This window comes from Ambystoma mexicanum, chromosome 1p, assembly GCF_040938575.1.
Source record: "Ambystoma mexicanum isolate Mex_15411 chromosome 1p, UKY_AmexF1_1, whole genome shotgun sequence".
NCBI lineage: Eukaryota > Metazoa > Chordata > Amphibia > Caudata > Ambystomatidae > Ambystoma > Ambystoma mexicanum.
The window spans coordinates 626,337,850-626,352,742 of NC_090921.1; the positions used below are offsets into that span (position 1 = coordinate 626,337,850).

General features: G+C 44.3%; 1 protein-coding gene across 1 annotated transcript in view; it reads right to left on the reverse strand.

Moving 5' to 3' along the window:
- LOC138577272 (solute carrier family 12 member 2-like) overlaps positions 1-14,893 on the reverse strand; it is a 953,949-nt gene that overhangs the window by 676,960 nt on the left and 262,096 nt on the right. Inside the window, exons 2-3 of the mRNA XM_069649614.1 lie at positions 12,058-12,174; positions 4,683-4,758 (exon numbers count right to left, since the gene is read on the reverse strand). Of these exons, the coding sequence (XP_069505715.1) occupies positions 4,683-4,758; positions 12,058-12,174 (193 nt within the window). The remainder of the gene's footprint in view (positions 1-4,682; positions 4,759-12,057; positions 12,175-14,893) is intronic.

Sequence of the window (14,893 nt, forward strand, 5' to 3'; positions counted from 1 at the left end):
CCCACCTTGTTCCGTGCAGAAAACGTGGGGAAGGGAGACCACTGTCACTCACAACCTGACATATTATTTGAGAACACTTCTTTCTTTATTGGAACCCTATCCCACACTCTTTTGTAATTAGCTTTAAGAAACTGGCAATAGTTTGTTTTTAGTGTAGGCCTTTTTACTTTGACAAGACACCACAAGGACTGCCTTATATTCATTACATGGTCAACACTTTCTCCCATTTTACAGGTAGGTTTAGCGTAGGTGTTTTTCTACCCTGCATTTTCAGTTTAATAAACACCCTTGAACTGTGATTACTTGTGTCTGTCTTTACTGTTGCCACCACAAGTTCCTTATAAATCATACAAGGTAAAAAACGTGTGAAATGCTATGAAGGTGTAAAGAGTCTCATTACGTGTTTGACAGTAATTCCAAAGCAATTAATGCAAAACACATTTGCTATTGCCGCCACTCAGTTTGGTTGAATTAACACCAGGTTACGGGTGGGGCAATAGCGGAATTCGTTCCCAGTTTTGGAGTCCATTGGACTCTATTGGGATTTTGTAGGATTTACTGTAAGCCATAATCATGCCATGTTAAAACCTCAATTTTTGGAGGTAAAGTAGAGTTACAAACCGCTATATGCTGGAGGTAACATGACCACTTCACCACCAATCTCAGAATTTGTCAGTGAAGCAAAAGTGGTGTGGCGGATCAGAAGAAGGACGCAGACGCTGTAATGACATTTTTATTCTCAGGTTTATTTAAAGTAAAATAAGGTCTATCTTTCCCTATGACTGGGGTGTTCCCTATCTAATTTATTAACGAAGGTGCTCGTCAGTCAGTGTAACTATCCAAAACAAGTCCGTACACTGTCCACATCTAACCTATCTGACCCTATCACTGATATAACTAAGACCAGGAGAATTACTCCCTTCTCCCGATTACTGTTTTCTTCACAGGGATTCCGTTTTGATTCATCTGTTCCACTCAGTAGACCAAATGCAAATAGACATTTGTTATCTTTTTAGTTAAGTTACGTAGCTCCTTTAGGCGACTGGTAGTTTACTTTTTCCTCTTTCTCCCTAATTATCTTTGTTCAATTTAAGTTCATTCTCTCTCTCGTACAGGATTTCAGGTCCCCTTGTATATTGTTCTCCTCTATACTCTGAATCCTTAATTTCCAATTATAATTCACCCTATCCCAGAGTGCTGTTTCATGTATGAGGATTATCTTCTTACCATCAGAAGACTGTATTCTGCAAGTTTCTTTTCCTCCTACATTAACCTTTTTACCATCAGGGTATGGGTTGTCTTTTCCCTTTTCCCAAAGTGGGAAGTTTCCAAATTGTTTTCCCTCCCATTTTATAGCATTTGTATTTCCTTCTATTTCATTAATACAGTTCTGGTTTTTCATTTCCAATTCCCATTACACTAATAATGGGATGAGTTTCATCTGCTTTACATAGAGCCCCTCTTGCCCTTCAGGTGTTAATACTATTTCCCGTATTACCTTCTGTGTTCAGGGGCAATGGTGCTGGTACCAGGTGGACATCGGATTCGCTTTCGTCTGCTTCGCAGCCCTGAGGCTAACTTTCCACGGCATCTCTTTCTTCGGTGCCTCGCTCTCATCTTCTAAATGCCACTGGAGCCGTGACCTGGATCGGTGAGTGATTACCTCCCACTGGTGGTGTTGGCGTTGTGGTAAGGGCAGACTGGCCAACACGACTACTTTGTGGTAATGCCACCATCAAACTCCTTCTTCCACTGGACTTAGATTTCCTTAGCTCTGACACTTTGTTCTCCCAGTGTTTCTCACTCTGCGTCGGAGTTGCTCTGGCTAGCGCAGGCTATGCATTCTACAACAGCCCTGTCTTCATCCATTCTCTTACATACAGGGTGCTGCTGTGGTTCTCTCAGTGTTTTGCTCCCTGTCAGCTCTCCGCCCTCTCGCTGGTTCTCTGGCATATCATCCCTTATCAGACTGCTTGGCACAGTCCATTGGAGAGTCTGATTGAAAGGAATATCAATTTCTTGTTACTGATGATATTGGTTTACTTTAACTTCATGAAACTGATAACACTCTGGTGTATTATACATGCCCATATAAGCCATCACATGGAGGACCTCTGGGAGTTCCTCACAGGAATAGGAGTCCTTGTACTCAAAGGGGGAGTCTCTCCCGTTGAGGTCCCACTTGCCTCGATCCATAGGGAGGGTGTTGCAGAGCGGGCTCACCTCCCTAGACTCACAGGGGGTGGGGCTCCCCATGGGAAGAAGTTACAAGTTCTCTCAAACAGTCACAGTGGTTGTAAATGTGTTCAAGACATAAAATGATGCAGTCTTTATGACAAGATTCAACAAGAGAAGCAAAATATATTTTCTGTTTGGGAACTTCAGCTATGGGACGTGCTGACTGGATCATTGTAGGATCTGTGATGGGTTGCAAGGAAGAGTCGGACACATGGAGGACATGTTACCTTTTCGTTAATTAAAATTATAAGATAAAAGCCTATAGTTCCCTATTACTAAAGGGATCGCTCTGCCCATTTACCTGATGCTACCACTAATATCAATAACTCAAAATAGGCCAAAAGACTGTCTCTCTTCTCCTGGTCATGTTTCTTCTTGTCTTCTACCCAGCAACTTTCTCTTTAAGGCTGTACCTTGACACCTGTGGTTATTGATACTTAAATGTCTTTCTTTAAAACATAGGATTTTTAAGTTATCTTCCCCGATAGTCTCTTGTCGTTTCCTTCATAAGCATTTGTAGCTCTTCCCATATGCTTGTGGGCCTTGCATTCACTTTAATACCAACTTTACAACAATTTTTCTTGAAGTAGTTTCTCACACTCAGGTCTTTACTTGCATGTCTCCAATACCCTTGAGTGTTCATAAACTCTATGTTTTGTACGACCTTATCCAAACTGTGAGTGCCCCTCTCCTGGGTTTGTAGTATTGGATTCTCTCATTTATGATCCAGTTCCCTTGACAGTTTGATTTCACAACACGTATTAAACGTATTTGCAGTGCTCCTCTCTTCAAGCCTTAAAACCTGTGCACGTCTCCCTTCCTCCTAGGCTATTTGTTTCCACTTCTTGTCTGTTTCCCATACAGCGTTGTTAATCACGCTCTGTATTGGTTTCAGATACGCACAATTCTGTTGATTTATTTTTCGTTTTTCATAATTGGGACTCCTATTGGTTTGCCTTGGCAACCTCCCACCTCTCCCGTTCTCCCAGATACCGTTTCCAATGCAGGGGAAACTCACGGGGTGAGGCACGCACTCAGGTTACCATCTTTGCACCTGCTCTTCTCTGTGCTTGGCTTCACCAGTGTATCGTTCTCGGCTCCTCTGGCCTTGGGTGCCATCTACTGATGCTGGCTGCAGGTATTTTGTATTTGTAGTTTGTTTATTTGTATAGTGCGCCAAGCCCTCAGGCATCTAGGCACATTACTTTGGTTAAACAGGAGCAACGTTACATTGACAGTGTATATAGGCAGGGAGCAATACAGAGGCATTATATACAGTTAATAGGTAGCTATCAGGATTTGCAAATCAGTGGTCTCGGCATCATTTGTTGGGCGTGTCGTCCCTTACAAAGCAGGTGTGGTCACGCCACCACCGTGCGCAGGTCTTAGGTCCTCATTTAGGTAACGGTTCTCCCGTTGCAGGATTCATCAGCTCCACAGCGTCTCACTCTGGCATTGTTTGCCTTTCAAAAAGTGACAGGCTCTGTGATTACACTCTGTTCTGTCTACACTCTGCTCTGTCTCTCCAAGGTCGTAATCACGTAAGGGGGTTTCTCATGCATACCATACTCTCTCTCCCACAAGGGCTGCTCATCCAAGTTATAGGCACACCTCCTTTTAAAGAGGCATCTCCTATGTCTTGATATGGCTGTTTCTTTCCCACATTGCCTGAAGCCAAAGGTAAGGATGACAGATTGATCTCCATTGCAGGCAGTTCCATATATGAACAAATGGTATTGGGTTCATGGAATTCCTCCTTAGAATGTAAGTCTGTGTCCCCTAAGAGGTTCCACTTGCCCGTGCCCCTAGGGAGGGTCTTGCAGAGAGGGCTCACCTCCCTAGCCTCAAAGGGCGTGGCTCCAACTTCATCACAGAGCCCTCTACTCATCAGTGCTTTAGGGAGATATTGGACTCAGATTCTCATTCAAAGTGCTAATCATAACTTGTCCCATGGCTTAAGTAACATTTACCATCTACAAGACAACTCAGTGCATTAATCATGGGTCCTGAATAGATCACAAACTTCAGATCTTCAGGATAATGACTGGACCTATAACACGTCCAAATGACATTAATTGTATTCAAAAATATGTTATGTGTGTAGATTAAAAACATGGAGTTGATTTTGCAAATGATAACTGGATGTGGGGCCTCCTGCCATAGAGGCATTTTAGTTTTAGTTATGATATGATATGATATGGCATTTATAACGCGCCTATACACAAGTACTTCAAGGCGCGAAACACAATGAAGCAGCGATACAATATAAGTGTGGTTATTTACTCACTCTCACACTGCTTGCTATGGAGTACAAATATAACCGAGAGCTGCTAAAAGCTATACAGTATCCTAAATTCATATAACACATGAAAGATCATAGTTACTATGCTGAATCATTACTGAAATTCATGCGATAAAACAGGAAGCTCAAAATGAAGACTTACCAATGCCTGCTTGGCCAACAATCCAAGTCAACCTCATAAAAAGCATAACACCCCAGATGTTCAGAAGGCATCTCACCTGGAGAAGAATTGAAAGTTAGTTTGTTAAGTGAACAGGGAAATATCTAGGAGTTGGATAAGTGTGTTGCGCTTGCCTCAAAGAAGACAAACTGGCCCTATATCCTTAGAAGAATGGTATTAAAGGTAAAGCAGGGCACTGCTAAACAGATATAGCACTTGTGCATTAAAGAAAACACATTTAGTCAGTACTGATGATGCTCCTTCATGTTTGCACCGGACTCGTTAAGTGTAAACCTGTGATTTGTTTGTTTTGCAGGCCTTCACCATCGATTGCTCCCTACTCCGCCAGTCTTCTGTCTATTTATTCTACATTGTTATGAATTTTTAGATTGAGCACTAAAACTATTTTGCTGGGATATCCTTTAATTTTCCCCATTGATCCTGAATCTATTTCAAAATAAAATAAAATCGCATGGCCTCCTCCCTGTTTCAGAAATGGGCACTTTGCAGATACTATATATAAAGATAGCATTGTTCACAAGGGAAACAATCTATGATGAAACAATGTCTGCCCTTCTTCCTTCTCTCTCGCTCTCTCTCTCTTTCTCAAACATTGAATAAAATAATGATGGCCTCATTACGATTTTGGTGGTATCAGCAGTACTAACACAGCAAAACTGAATTACAGTTACCATCTGTAGTAGCTCATGTTATTCCCCATTTTGACTTCGCCATAGGATTTCATAACGGAATAGAGGTATTACCCATGGTATTAACACCACCAGCGGTAATGTCTCAATTATTTTGGAGTTAATATTGCCATCCATATGCTGGATTTATTACACCCTCATGATTTTGATAACTTATTATCGGGAGAACTGAAAAAGCAACTAATACAGACAGCACCTGCTTTATCATTCACCTCGAAAGTTGTAGTGAGGCCATTATTCTATGTTGTGCTTGTCAAACCTCTGCTGTATGCAAAAAGCCAAAATAGCAGCAACCTGGGGATCAAGGGGACTACCCCTCTGGAGCTAGACGAATATGACGTGTAGAAACTCAGCAGACCCATGCCTTAGCAAAAGGTTTACTACTGGAGCCATATAGGTGTGAGTCCAGCATCATTATTATCTTTGCCCCCTGGCGCGCTCAATACGCCTGTACTTCCATAGCCTTGATGACATTATTGAGGCCTCTAACATTCCAAGTCAACAGTGTAATGGCCTCCTTATCCTGATCATTTTTCATCGGCCATGCACTTTGCTTTGCCATCTAATACTATTGCTAACTCTATACCTAATACACATGCCGTCTAGCTTAAGATGCTGCATTTGTTTTCTCCTGCAAGTACATCCCCAGGTATATGTCATTGTTTCGCCAACCTGCTCCCTCAATGGCGAACCCCAACTAGCAGTTTACATTACCCCACCATTCTGGAATATTGTACTAACAAACGCAGGACCAAGCCCCAACTGAAGGTGCAAAAAAAGGGAGGAAAGCTAAGTCTGCGGCAGTACTGCAAACCTGCAGGCTATTGATCGCAGCGGTGTGTCCACAATTTGGACATGAACTTACACACAGTGGCTGAACCATAACATTCATGAATGCATATTCATTTTACCTGAGAGCAAAGCTGAATAAGGGTAGATTAGACAAAGTCTTAGGCTAGCGATTCTTAGGGACTGTGATGATGATGATGATGATGATGATGGAAGGCTGTCAAAAAATCTGTGCTTGTCTTGAGGTGATAGAAAAAAATGTCTTTCCATGCATTGTCCCAGTTTGGATGGGAAGAGCATAGTGTATTTCATGCCTTTATCACAAAGTCTTTCTTTGACCGCCAAACAGGGTTGTTGGGTTTTCTGCGGTATAAGGAAACTCTCGCCTCCTGGTATGTGAGCTCCCCCAGCTCCCTCGCCCTCCGAGTATAGTCTCCCTGTGTGCTCGCTCCACCAGGAATTGAGATGATGGGGGAAGGGGTGTTGCAGGACAGCTTTAATGAAGGATTCCATTAATTGCAGTAGGGGGTTGTACTGTGAGTCCCACTAAGTGCAAGTTATTCTGTTGTGACTTAGTTTTCAGGTCTTCATTTATAGATTGTACTGCTTTCATGTATAATTGCATCATTAGAACCATACGTGTTAGAACTGAGATGTCATCTTCTAGAGTACTGATGTGGTTTGCTGCCTCCGTCACACGAATGCTCTCTTTTTCATTCCTCTTCTGCATAGTGTCGACATTGAACACTAGATTATCAAGTTTACGGTTTACTGACTCGAAGCCGGATTTCATTTGTGTAAGGATCTAGGACAAGGTCTGGTGGGGTGGGGGTTCTCCTGCGTCGGCTTCCCACTCAGTGCTAGTGGTGGTGTAGTTCCAGGGGGAACCTCAGTTCCTTCCATTTGTGCGGCGTATGTTGTGTTCCACGCAGACTTTCAGAAGCTGACTACTGATCGGGGTCTCTGCTGGAAGGGCAACTGGGACTGGCACTTGTCTCCTTTTGCAATGTGTTGTGTCGCTGTCTGGTCCAATCTCTCTTTTGCTTCCGGTGTCACAGGGCTATGTGCGGAGGTGGAGCAGGAGCCTCGACCCTAAGCCGGAAGTTGGAGGCCCTCAAGGCAGGCTCCACAGCCCCAGCAGGGCACAGCTACTCTTCCTTGTAGGTGCTTTCAGCTGGTGTCGCACACAAGGTGCAGTGGGGCGTATTCTTTACCCTCTCAGGCTCCACCTTACCCTGTTTCTTCCCAGCACCCATATCGAGCACACAGGTGTTCACAGCACACAGTCCTACCAAGTGTCAGTCCACCTCGGCAGCTGTACCATCACTGGCCGTCGCAGAGGAGTGGTGTAACGCTCACCTGATTCCCGTAGAGGCGCCGGTCTTGACTGGGCGTATACCGTATCTTCAAAGGTGATGTGTAACACACGGCTGGCTCTTTGGGCTGGACCTCTGTGCACTGTATGTCTGACTCGAAGGGTAAGATGTCTGCAGATAGAAAATATGGGATTAAGGAACTGGGTTATTGAATGTCTCTCTCTTCTTCCCTTTCTCTTCTCCTGTAGAACCCCAAAGGTTAACGCTCTCACCTTAGGTAAGTGAACGCCGTGCTCTCCATCTGCCTCGGGGCAGGGTGCTGTAACCAGTTTCTTCACTGGATAAGGGGAGCAGGCCTCTTGTCTTCAGAGGACTGCTGTCCGTCGTTTACTGCACGAACGGTAAGTTTCGAGTAATTCTAATGTCTTTAAAGTCTTTAGTAATGATGTTTCTTGTTTTGCAGGGTTCCGGCGATGGCGGATGACGGGCTGAAGTGAGTTGAAGATGGAGCCCGTGTGATGAATAGAAGCGACTGGAAGCACGTAAGTAAGCGCTTGTTGCCTGCTTCACGATGCGCTCTAACTGTCTTTTTATTTTGCAGGTACAAGTTCGGAGCGGCTGCAGGGTGCCGGAATACCCACTGGGTTAGATGTGGAAAGGAGTAATGGCACGTGAGTATTAAAGTTCCCCAATGTCTTTAAACGCACCTTGTTTTGTCTTTCAGATGCGGGATGCAGCGCCGAAGGCCTCCGGAGCGTGCGAAGAGTTGGTAAGCTTTTGTCTTTCAGATGCCGGAATGCAGTGTGAAGACCTGCGGAGCGCACGAAGAGTAGGTAAGCCTTTGTCTTTCAGATGCCGGAATGCAGCGCGAGGCGTTGGTGACAGCCGATGGACCAGGTAAGTGAAGAGCTGTCACTGAAGACCGTAATGCTAACCTGTTCTTTCTTGTCTTTATAGGTGTTGCTGAAGACTGGATTCAGGATGGTAAGCCTTTTTCCTTAGGCCCAGGATCAGATGCAGAAGACACGATGAGCGTTCTGCTGCAGAGGATGCAGAATAACGCAAAGCAAGATTCATCCATCGGGTGTGGTTTAAATAGCCTCCTGTAGTGCTTAGGTGTCTCCTTCCACAGCCACGCCTAGGTAAGAAAAGAGTTCCTGCTTTCCAGAAGAGTTCCAGTGTTCTGAATCTAGGGAGTGGCTCCTGCCCCACCCAACAGGAAAAGTAGTTCCAAACAGAAGAGGATCAGAGGCTCAACTGGCAGGCAAGTAAGCAGCATGGTCTGCTGCAGGTAAGTCCACCCAAGCATTATGAGCCCGGCGCTTCCAGCGCTGGGACTGGGCATATTTATGAGCCTGGTGCCACTGGCGCCAGGACTGGGTCCAAAAGGTCCCAATTGGGACTGGTTGGCACTCGGAACCTGGGTTATGGATCTGCTTCCAAAGGAGTTGGGAAAACCCTGACCTTTTGGAAGCAGAGATCATGACAAGTGGTGCCTCACCAACCATCATACATGGCCCACTGCCTCACCGGGGCTCAGGTTGGGTCTGGCAGCTCTCTGTAACTGCTGTTGCTCCTCCACAGTTCTGTGTCTTGGAGCTATAAAAGCCCCTCAGAGCCACCAGCATCCACCTCCTTCTGCTCCCGAGATTCAGATGTTTCAATTCCCGCTCCACCAGTCGACGCAGCATCCAGCCTTCTGTGCCGGCTCTCCGATTCTCCCCTCCTGCGGGCTCCATGCTGTGAAAATGCATCTGCAAGCTTTTCCTCCATTGCAGATTGCTTGGCTAGCGCTCTCTCTCAGGAAGGGTTAATTGGTCCACCTGAATTTTCCCCGGCACTGCTCCTCTCCGCCAAAGACTTGCTAAAAAACCACCATCTTGCTACGAGGGTCTATAGGGACTTGTCTGTTGCAGGTTTTATAATGCAGCCGGGTCAACTTAGTCCTTCACCCACACCCGGATTGATCAATTAAGCACCACGGTTGGGTAATAATGATCATGATAAGTAAAATAGATTACTGAACATTCAGGAACTTCATTCCCAGTGTTAGCATCACCATTTAACACAGCACAATTATTATTTCATTATCATCATTAAAGGCTGAACCCCAAATTAGGACTCTAGACCCCATATGAAACATGCACTAAAGACCTTAAACTGTACATTAAAAAGAGATGTAGTTTTAAGTGGCTGACCCATGTACAAAAAAAGGCTCAGGCTGACACTGACTGACCAGTCCTACTCCTTCCAGTAATACAGCTCAGCTTCTCCTATAGGCATAAAATTGAGCATCGATGAATAGAAGAACCTTCATTCAGCGCCACAAGTCTCTCCTTGAGAGGAGGGGTGTTTGAAACCTCCTGTCAGGAGCCTACAGAAATCTTTGTCTTTTAGTTTAACCAGCAAAATCTGAAAACATGAAACCTTGCCAACTCAGCTGCCCTCACAGTATTCAACATCATTGACATAATTCAAGGGCCTTCCCTTTATGAAAAATAATTCATGAGAAAACGACACGAAAAAAATGACCTGCAATGTAACTATATGTTGGATCTGACCTGATGCAGCTTCTCAGTTAATCATTTTCCATGCACTTATAAGCAGTATGTGATTAGGTTTCCATACCACATATCATAAATATATAACATATAGTGGTAAATCCTAACCTAATGAGTGGCAGAAATATTACGCTGACCAAATGTACGGTTCTGTCCGTTCAGACACAATGCCCAACAAAACTCCTCCCCATCCCTAGCAAGGAAACCCACATCTCAATATATGTAGTTGTCCTGAATTTGGTCCCCATCTTGATATATGGGTGACAATGTGTTGCCTTATATTGCGTTTCTTGTTTGTGAAGAAGGTGTGGATGGTGACAGATTTGTCAGTGGATTGTTTTATTGCAGGGTCTGTCAGAAGGTTGATGCAGAGCTTCATGATTTGGAAGATCCCTCTGATCTTATTGGATGATTCCATGATGGGTGGTGTTTAACAGTTAGCTTGGGCTGTTGTGATGAGTACCCTGGGTGCTGAATGGAGGATTCCCATTTTGATGAAGCCGGCCAGTTGGTAGGATGGCACTTGGTGAGTTCCTGTGTATATCAAGGTGTGCAGGGCTTTTGTTGGTTAAATAGCCATGCGAGCCCAGCAAGGAGCCAGGTGTTGTTCAAAATGAAATGGGTCAAGGAACGCTTCTACGGAAGTGGCCTACGCATAGTCTGTTTCTGGGTGATTGGAACATCTCCAGCTTGTAATAAGCAGTCAAAGAGCTGTATCTTTCAATGGCCCAAAGCATCAGTATGCTATTTTGATGCCAGGGTTGAGTTTATAGCCAGGTATGCATGTGAACTGCATGCACTATAGGAGCAGTAGTATACCGTTTGTTAAGACGTTCCGAAAGGTACACAGTGGTGTGATGAAATGGCTACTGCCCTGCAGGAGTACAAGGACGAGAAGTGGCTTAACCACTTACACAACCCTCACACTACTCCAAAACGAACAGTGATACCAATCATAAAGATGAAATGGACCCATTCAAGTGATATACCTCCTTTGCTTATTGTGGAAACATGAGCTGAGGGAAGGCTATATTTGTAGTCTGAATGTGTTAACAGTAGCAACCCAAGCAGCAAAAGTACAACAGTCGAAAATAAAGAACTGTCCAATCAAGGTTGCATGCTAATATACATACCTTAATTAAACACACCAAAATGCAATATAAATGTACTCTAAAATAATCAATAACAAAAACCCACCCCTGGGGAATGAACAGCGAAAATGTAATATTGAGATGATGCAAGTCATCTGGGTAATGTAGCAGGGATGAAAGGCAATAAATCACAAAAAATGTCACCAACTGGATATGTCTTGCTTAAAAAGGAGCAAATGGTTTGCTTAGCAGTCACTAGGGTCCCAAAAGTGGACCAAGGGTGCTGGGCCTCTCAACAGTACCTTTTTCAGTGCTTGGTAGTTCATCTGTTGCAAACCAAATTTTGGGATGCTGTCTGTGTTGGTTGCACCAGGTACAGATGCAGTGAGTTGTGCTCGCCCAAGCGGCAAGCTGACATGTAGTCAGTTCAAAGTGGTTACTCCGTGCATTTCAAAGGCAGCATTCAAGCAATGCAATTCAGATGGCTTCCGCCATATCTGTACACTTCTCATTTGCATTCCGCAGTGCAAATGATGAAGTGCCCGGAGGGGACATGGTTGCACCTAAGTGCAAACGTAAGCATCCACTCCAGCAATTTACATTTTAAAGGAAAATTAGCTCTAGTGTGTTTTTACAAAGACAAGTTGAAGCACATCTGGTTACAATAGAATCTTTGTTCTCTATTTAAAAAAAACATATGTAGCACATGTTTCTGTGTTACTACCCCACCTACTCGTAATTCATGCCTACACAGAGGTGCACATGAAACATATTGTAAATGATGCTGCAAACAGTTGACGTTTGTTATTCTGCCCCTAAGTTTAAGTCTAAGATGTCCTAGTTCCTAAGGACACTACTGTTGAGTGTGGGGATATGAAAACATTGCTTACCAGAACTCCTTTGATCCAGCCAAATTTCACAGTCCCGCTGCTGTCCATGATCTCCGTGACAAGTTCTTCTTCTGCCAGGCTACCCCCTTCTCCACTGGTGTATCCATCAAAAGGCTCCTAGAAATCACACAAAAAGATACATGAATCACAAGCCAGCACTGTAGCAATGTGTTAGACTGCACAACAGACACAACATTAATCATCCACTGCCAGTGATACCAGTGCACACCTGCATGCTGAAGGACATCTCCTCACAAGTAGCTTAACCTAAGGGCACCACTACTCAGACTACCCAAAGGCAGCCAAGACATCCATTTGGCCACAATGGACGGATGTTCTAAGGTGGCCACCAGGCACTGCACTAACCTCCCTGCAGTAACATTCCCAACCTCTACGCAAAAACACATTGGGCCAGATTCTAAAAAATGTGCTTACTCATTGCTGAAATGCTCAGGTAACCTTATTCTCAACAGTGACCTGAGCATTTTAGGAAGGGCTGGACCGTAGCACAAAGATGCGCTGTCTAGCTCCCTTGTACACATTAGTGTCAGGAGCTTGTTGAGGAGCAGGTGGGTGCATTTTCCCTAACTCCCATCCCCTTACCGCCGTCACACAGGAACAAAAGGAGAAGGGCCCTGTGTGAGACTCCATGTGTTATGTCTTTACCTCATCCAGTGTATGAGAGACAATATGCACTTACCGTATTGAAAGTACCCTCTCACTTAAAGTGTGGAAGGATGCCGTATGGAAGGATGGCAGCACGCACCATTGGTCATCATGGAGCGCAGAGTGAAATCTGTCTAGGGCAGAGTGATGTCATGAAGAAGATATACAAAGTTATGCTGACACAATATGAAAATACTTAAGCGTGACCATGTAACGGAAGTGATAAGAGAAACATGTACAAAACGATAAAGTAATCATGAATACAAAAGAAGAAAAAATAACTTGCTGATCAATAAGTGTAAATACGCAGTAAAGCAAGATAGAAAAGATACATAGAAGCTTGCTATAGAGGAATATATAACGTGGCAAGGACGGCCATAGTGGAAAATGGGCACCGGCTTATGCAAATATTCAATTCAACTACCTCAGAATCCGATCAGGGCTGCATAGTCAGGAGATGCTGGAATAACAGTTTTGTGTGCAAAATGAAGAGGAGTCAATGTTGCCTTGGGATCAACAATGCTATTTTTAAGCAATAGCTGCAAGTACAAAGCGAGGCAGATGGATAACCCATGTATAAGACATATTTATCTTAAATTAAAGAAGAAAGACATCTGCAAGAGCCAAGTATTGAATAATGAAAAGTGTCTAAAGTTTATACAAGGTAGAGTGAGCAAGTCTCTAGAGGCCAAGAGGAGCAATGAAACCCAGTATAATAATATCAAATAGCAGTAAATAAGAGGCTGAAATGGAGAAATGCGTGGTCTCTTCACATGTGACTCAGAAGTCGAAAACAATCGCTATTGATTAATCCTTGGATGAAGGTAGTGATGTGCTTTCACTCCCGTGAATGTCCTAGAACAGAGAATAGGCTACCAGGTCAACTACAGACGGGAAACTTTGGCTCATGGCCGGTCTGATGAAAGATGATAGACTAATTGGGAAAGTAGGGAGTAATCCGACGTGATCCAAGCACCTGGGTTTCGGTTTCCTTATGTGCTGCTAGCTGAGCCGAAAGTCGAAGGTTGGGTTAGAATGATAACCAATCAGTGCGTCTATGGGGCAACCGGCTATACAATGTTGCATAGACCAAGCCTATGCTATTTGTTTGCTATAATCAGTATTATACATATTTACAGGTAGAGGGCTGTCTTACAGATCAGAGACAGCCAATGAAGAATTAACCCATATTTATTTCCATAAGTAGATATGTTCCCCTAACCAATCCCTCCCACTAATAAGTTTTATGGTTTGCAATGTGGGATGATGTTATAGATGAGGCATGTTGGGCATGTGCAAGCATCTGTCTGGTGTTTGCTAGTGGAACCTGCTTTATTAAACTGAGAATAAAGCAGTACTTTGCCATATTCCTTGAGTCTGTCTGGTTATTTGGTCCGAGATCTTTATTGGCAATTTCATCTAGCACAATAGACGCTCCAAGGTGCTAGAGCACATGTTGGTAGTGTAGGGGAGGACTGGTCCAAGAAGACCCCCCTCGCCTACGCTTTCTCCCCAGGTGAGGACTATGGGTCCTTTGGGCGTCCCCTCATGCCACCCGGGCCCAGGTGGTGGAGGGTTCACCCACTGGAGACATTGCCCGCACGTATTAATTGCCCACATGTATTAAAATTCAGCTAGGCCCAGAAACCATTTTGTCTGGTAAAGATGGTGTGAGCTCAGCACACTGTAGTGCGGCCCCCACCCTTGGAGGGTTTCAGATTATCCTGGTTGCCGCAGCACCCTGGCAGATCCGCTGCGAGCACGTTCCCACGAACAAGACGGACATGAGCTAGCGTAATACACTAACATTGTAACAGTTCACCTCCCGCAGTGTATCATCGCTCCCAACATGACCCGGCCAGCAGGCCTGGGCAATGAAAAGAACAGTAAAATAAGACATCAGGTGGCAGACAATCTCCATACATTAATGTTAAAACCACTCACAAAATATGCTTCCTTCCACATAATGCCTTATATTACAAGAACCTGTAAAATGTATAAAATATGAAAAAATATGCTTCCATGATATAAGTAATGGCGAGCCCACCCCATTTCAGTTGAGTGCTAATGATAAAGAAACGCACCAGGACTCTATTTGTTACGAGTGTCACTGGGAAACTTACACCCCATGGGCTCGCGCCATAACTGAACTAATGCTGCTAGAGGACAC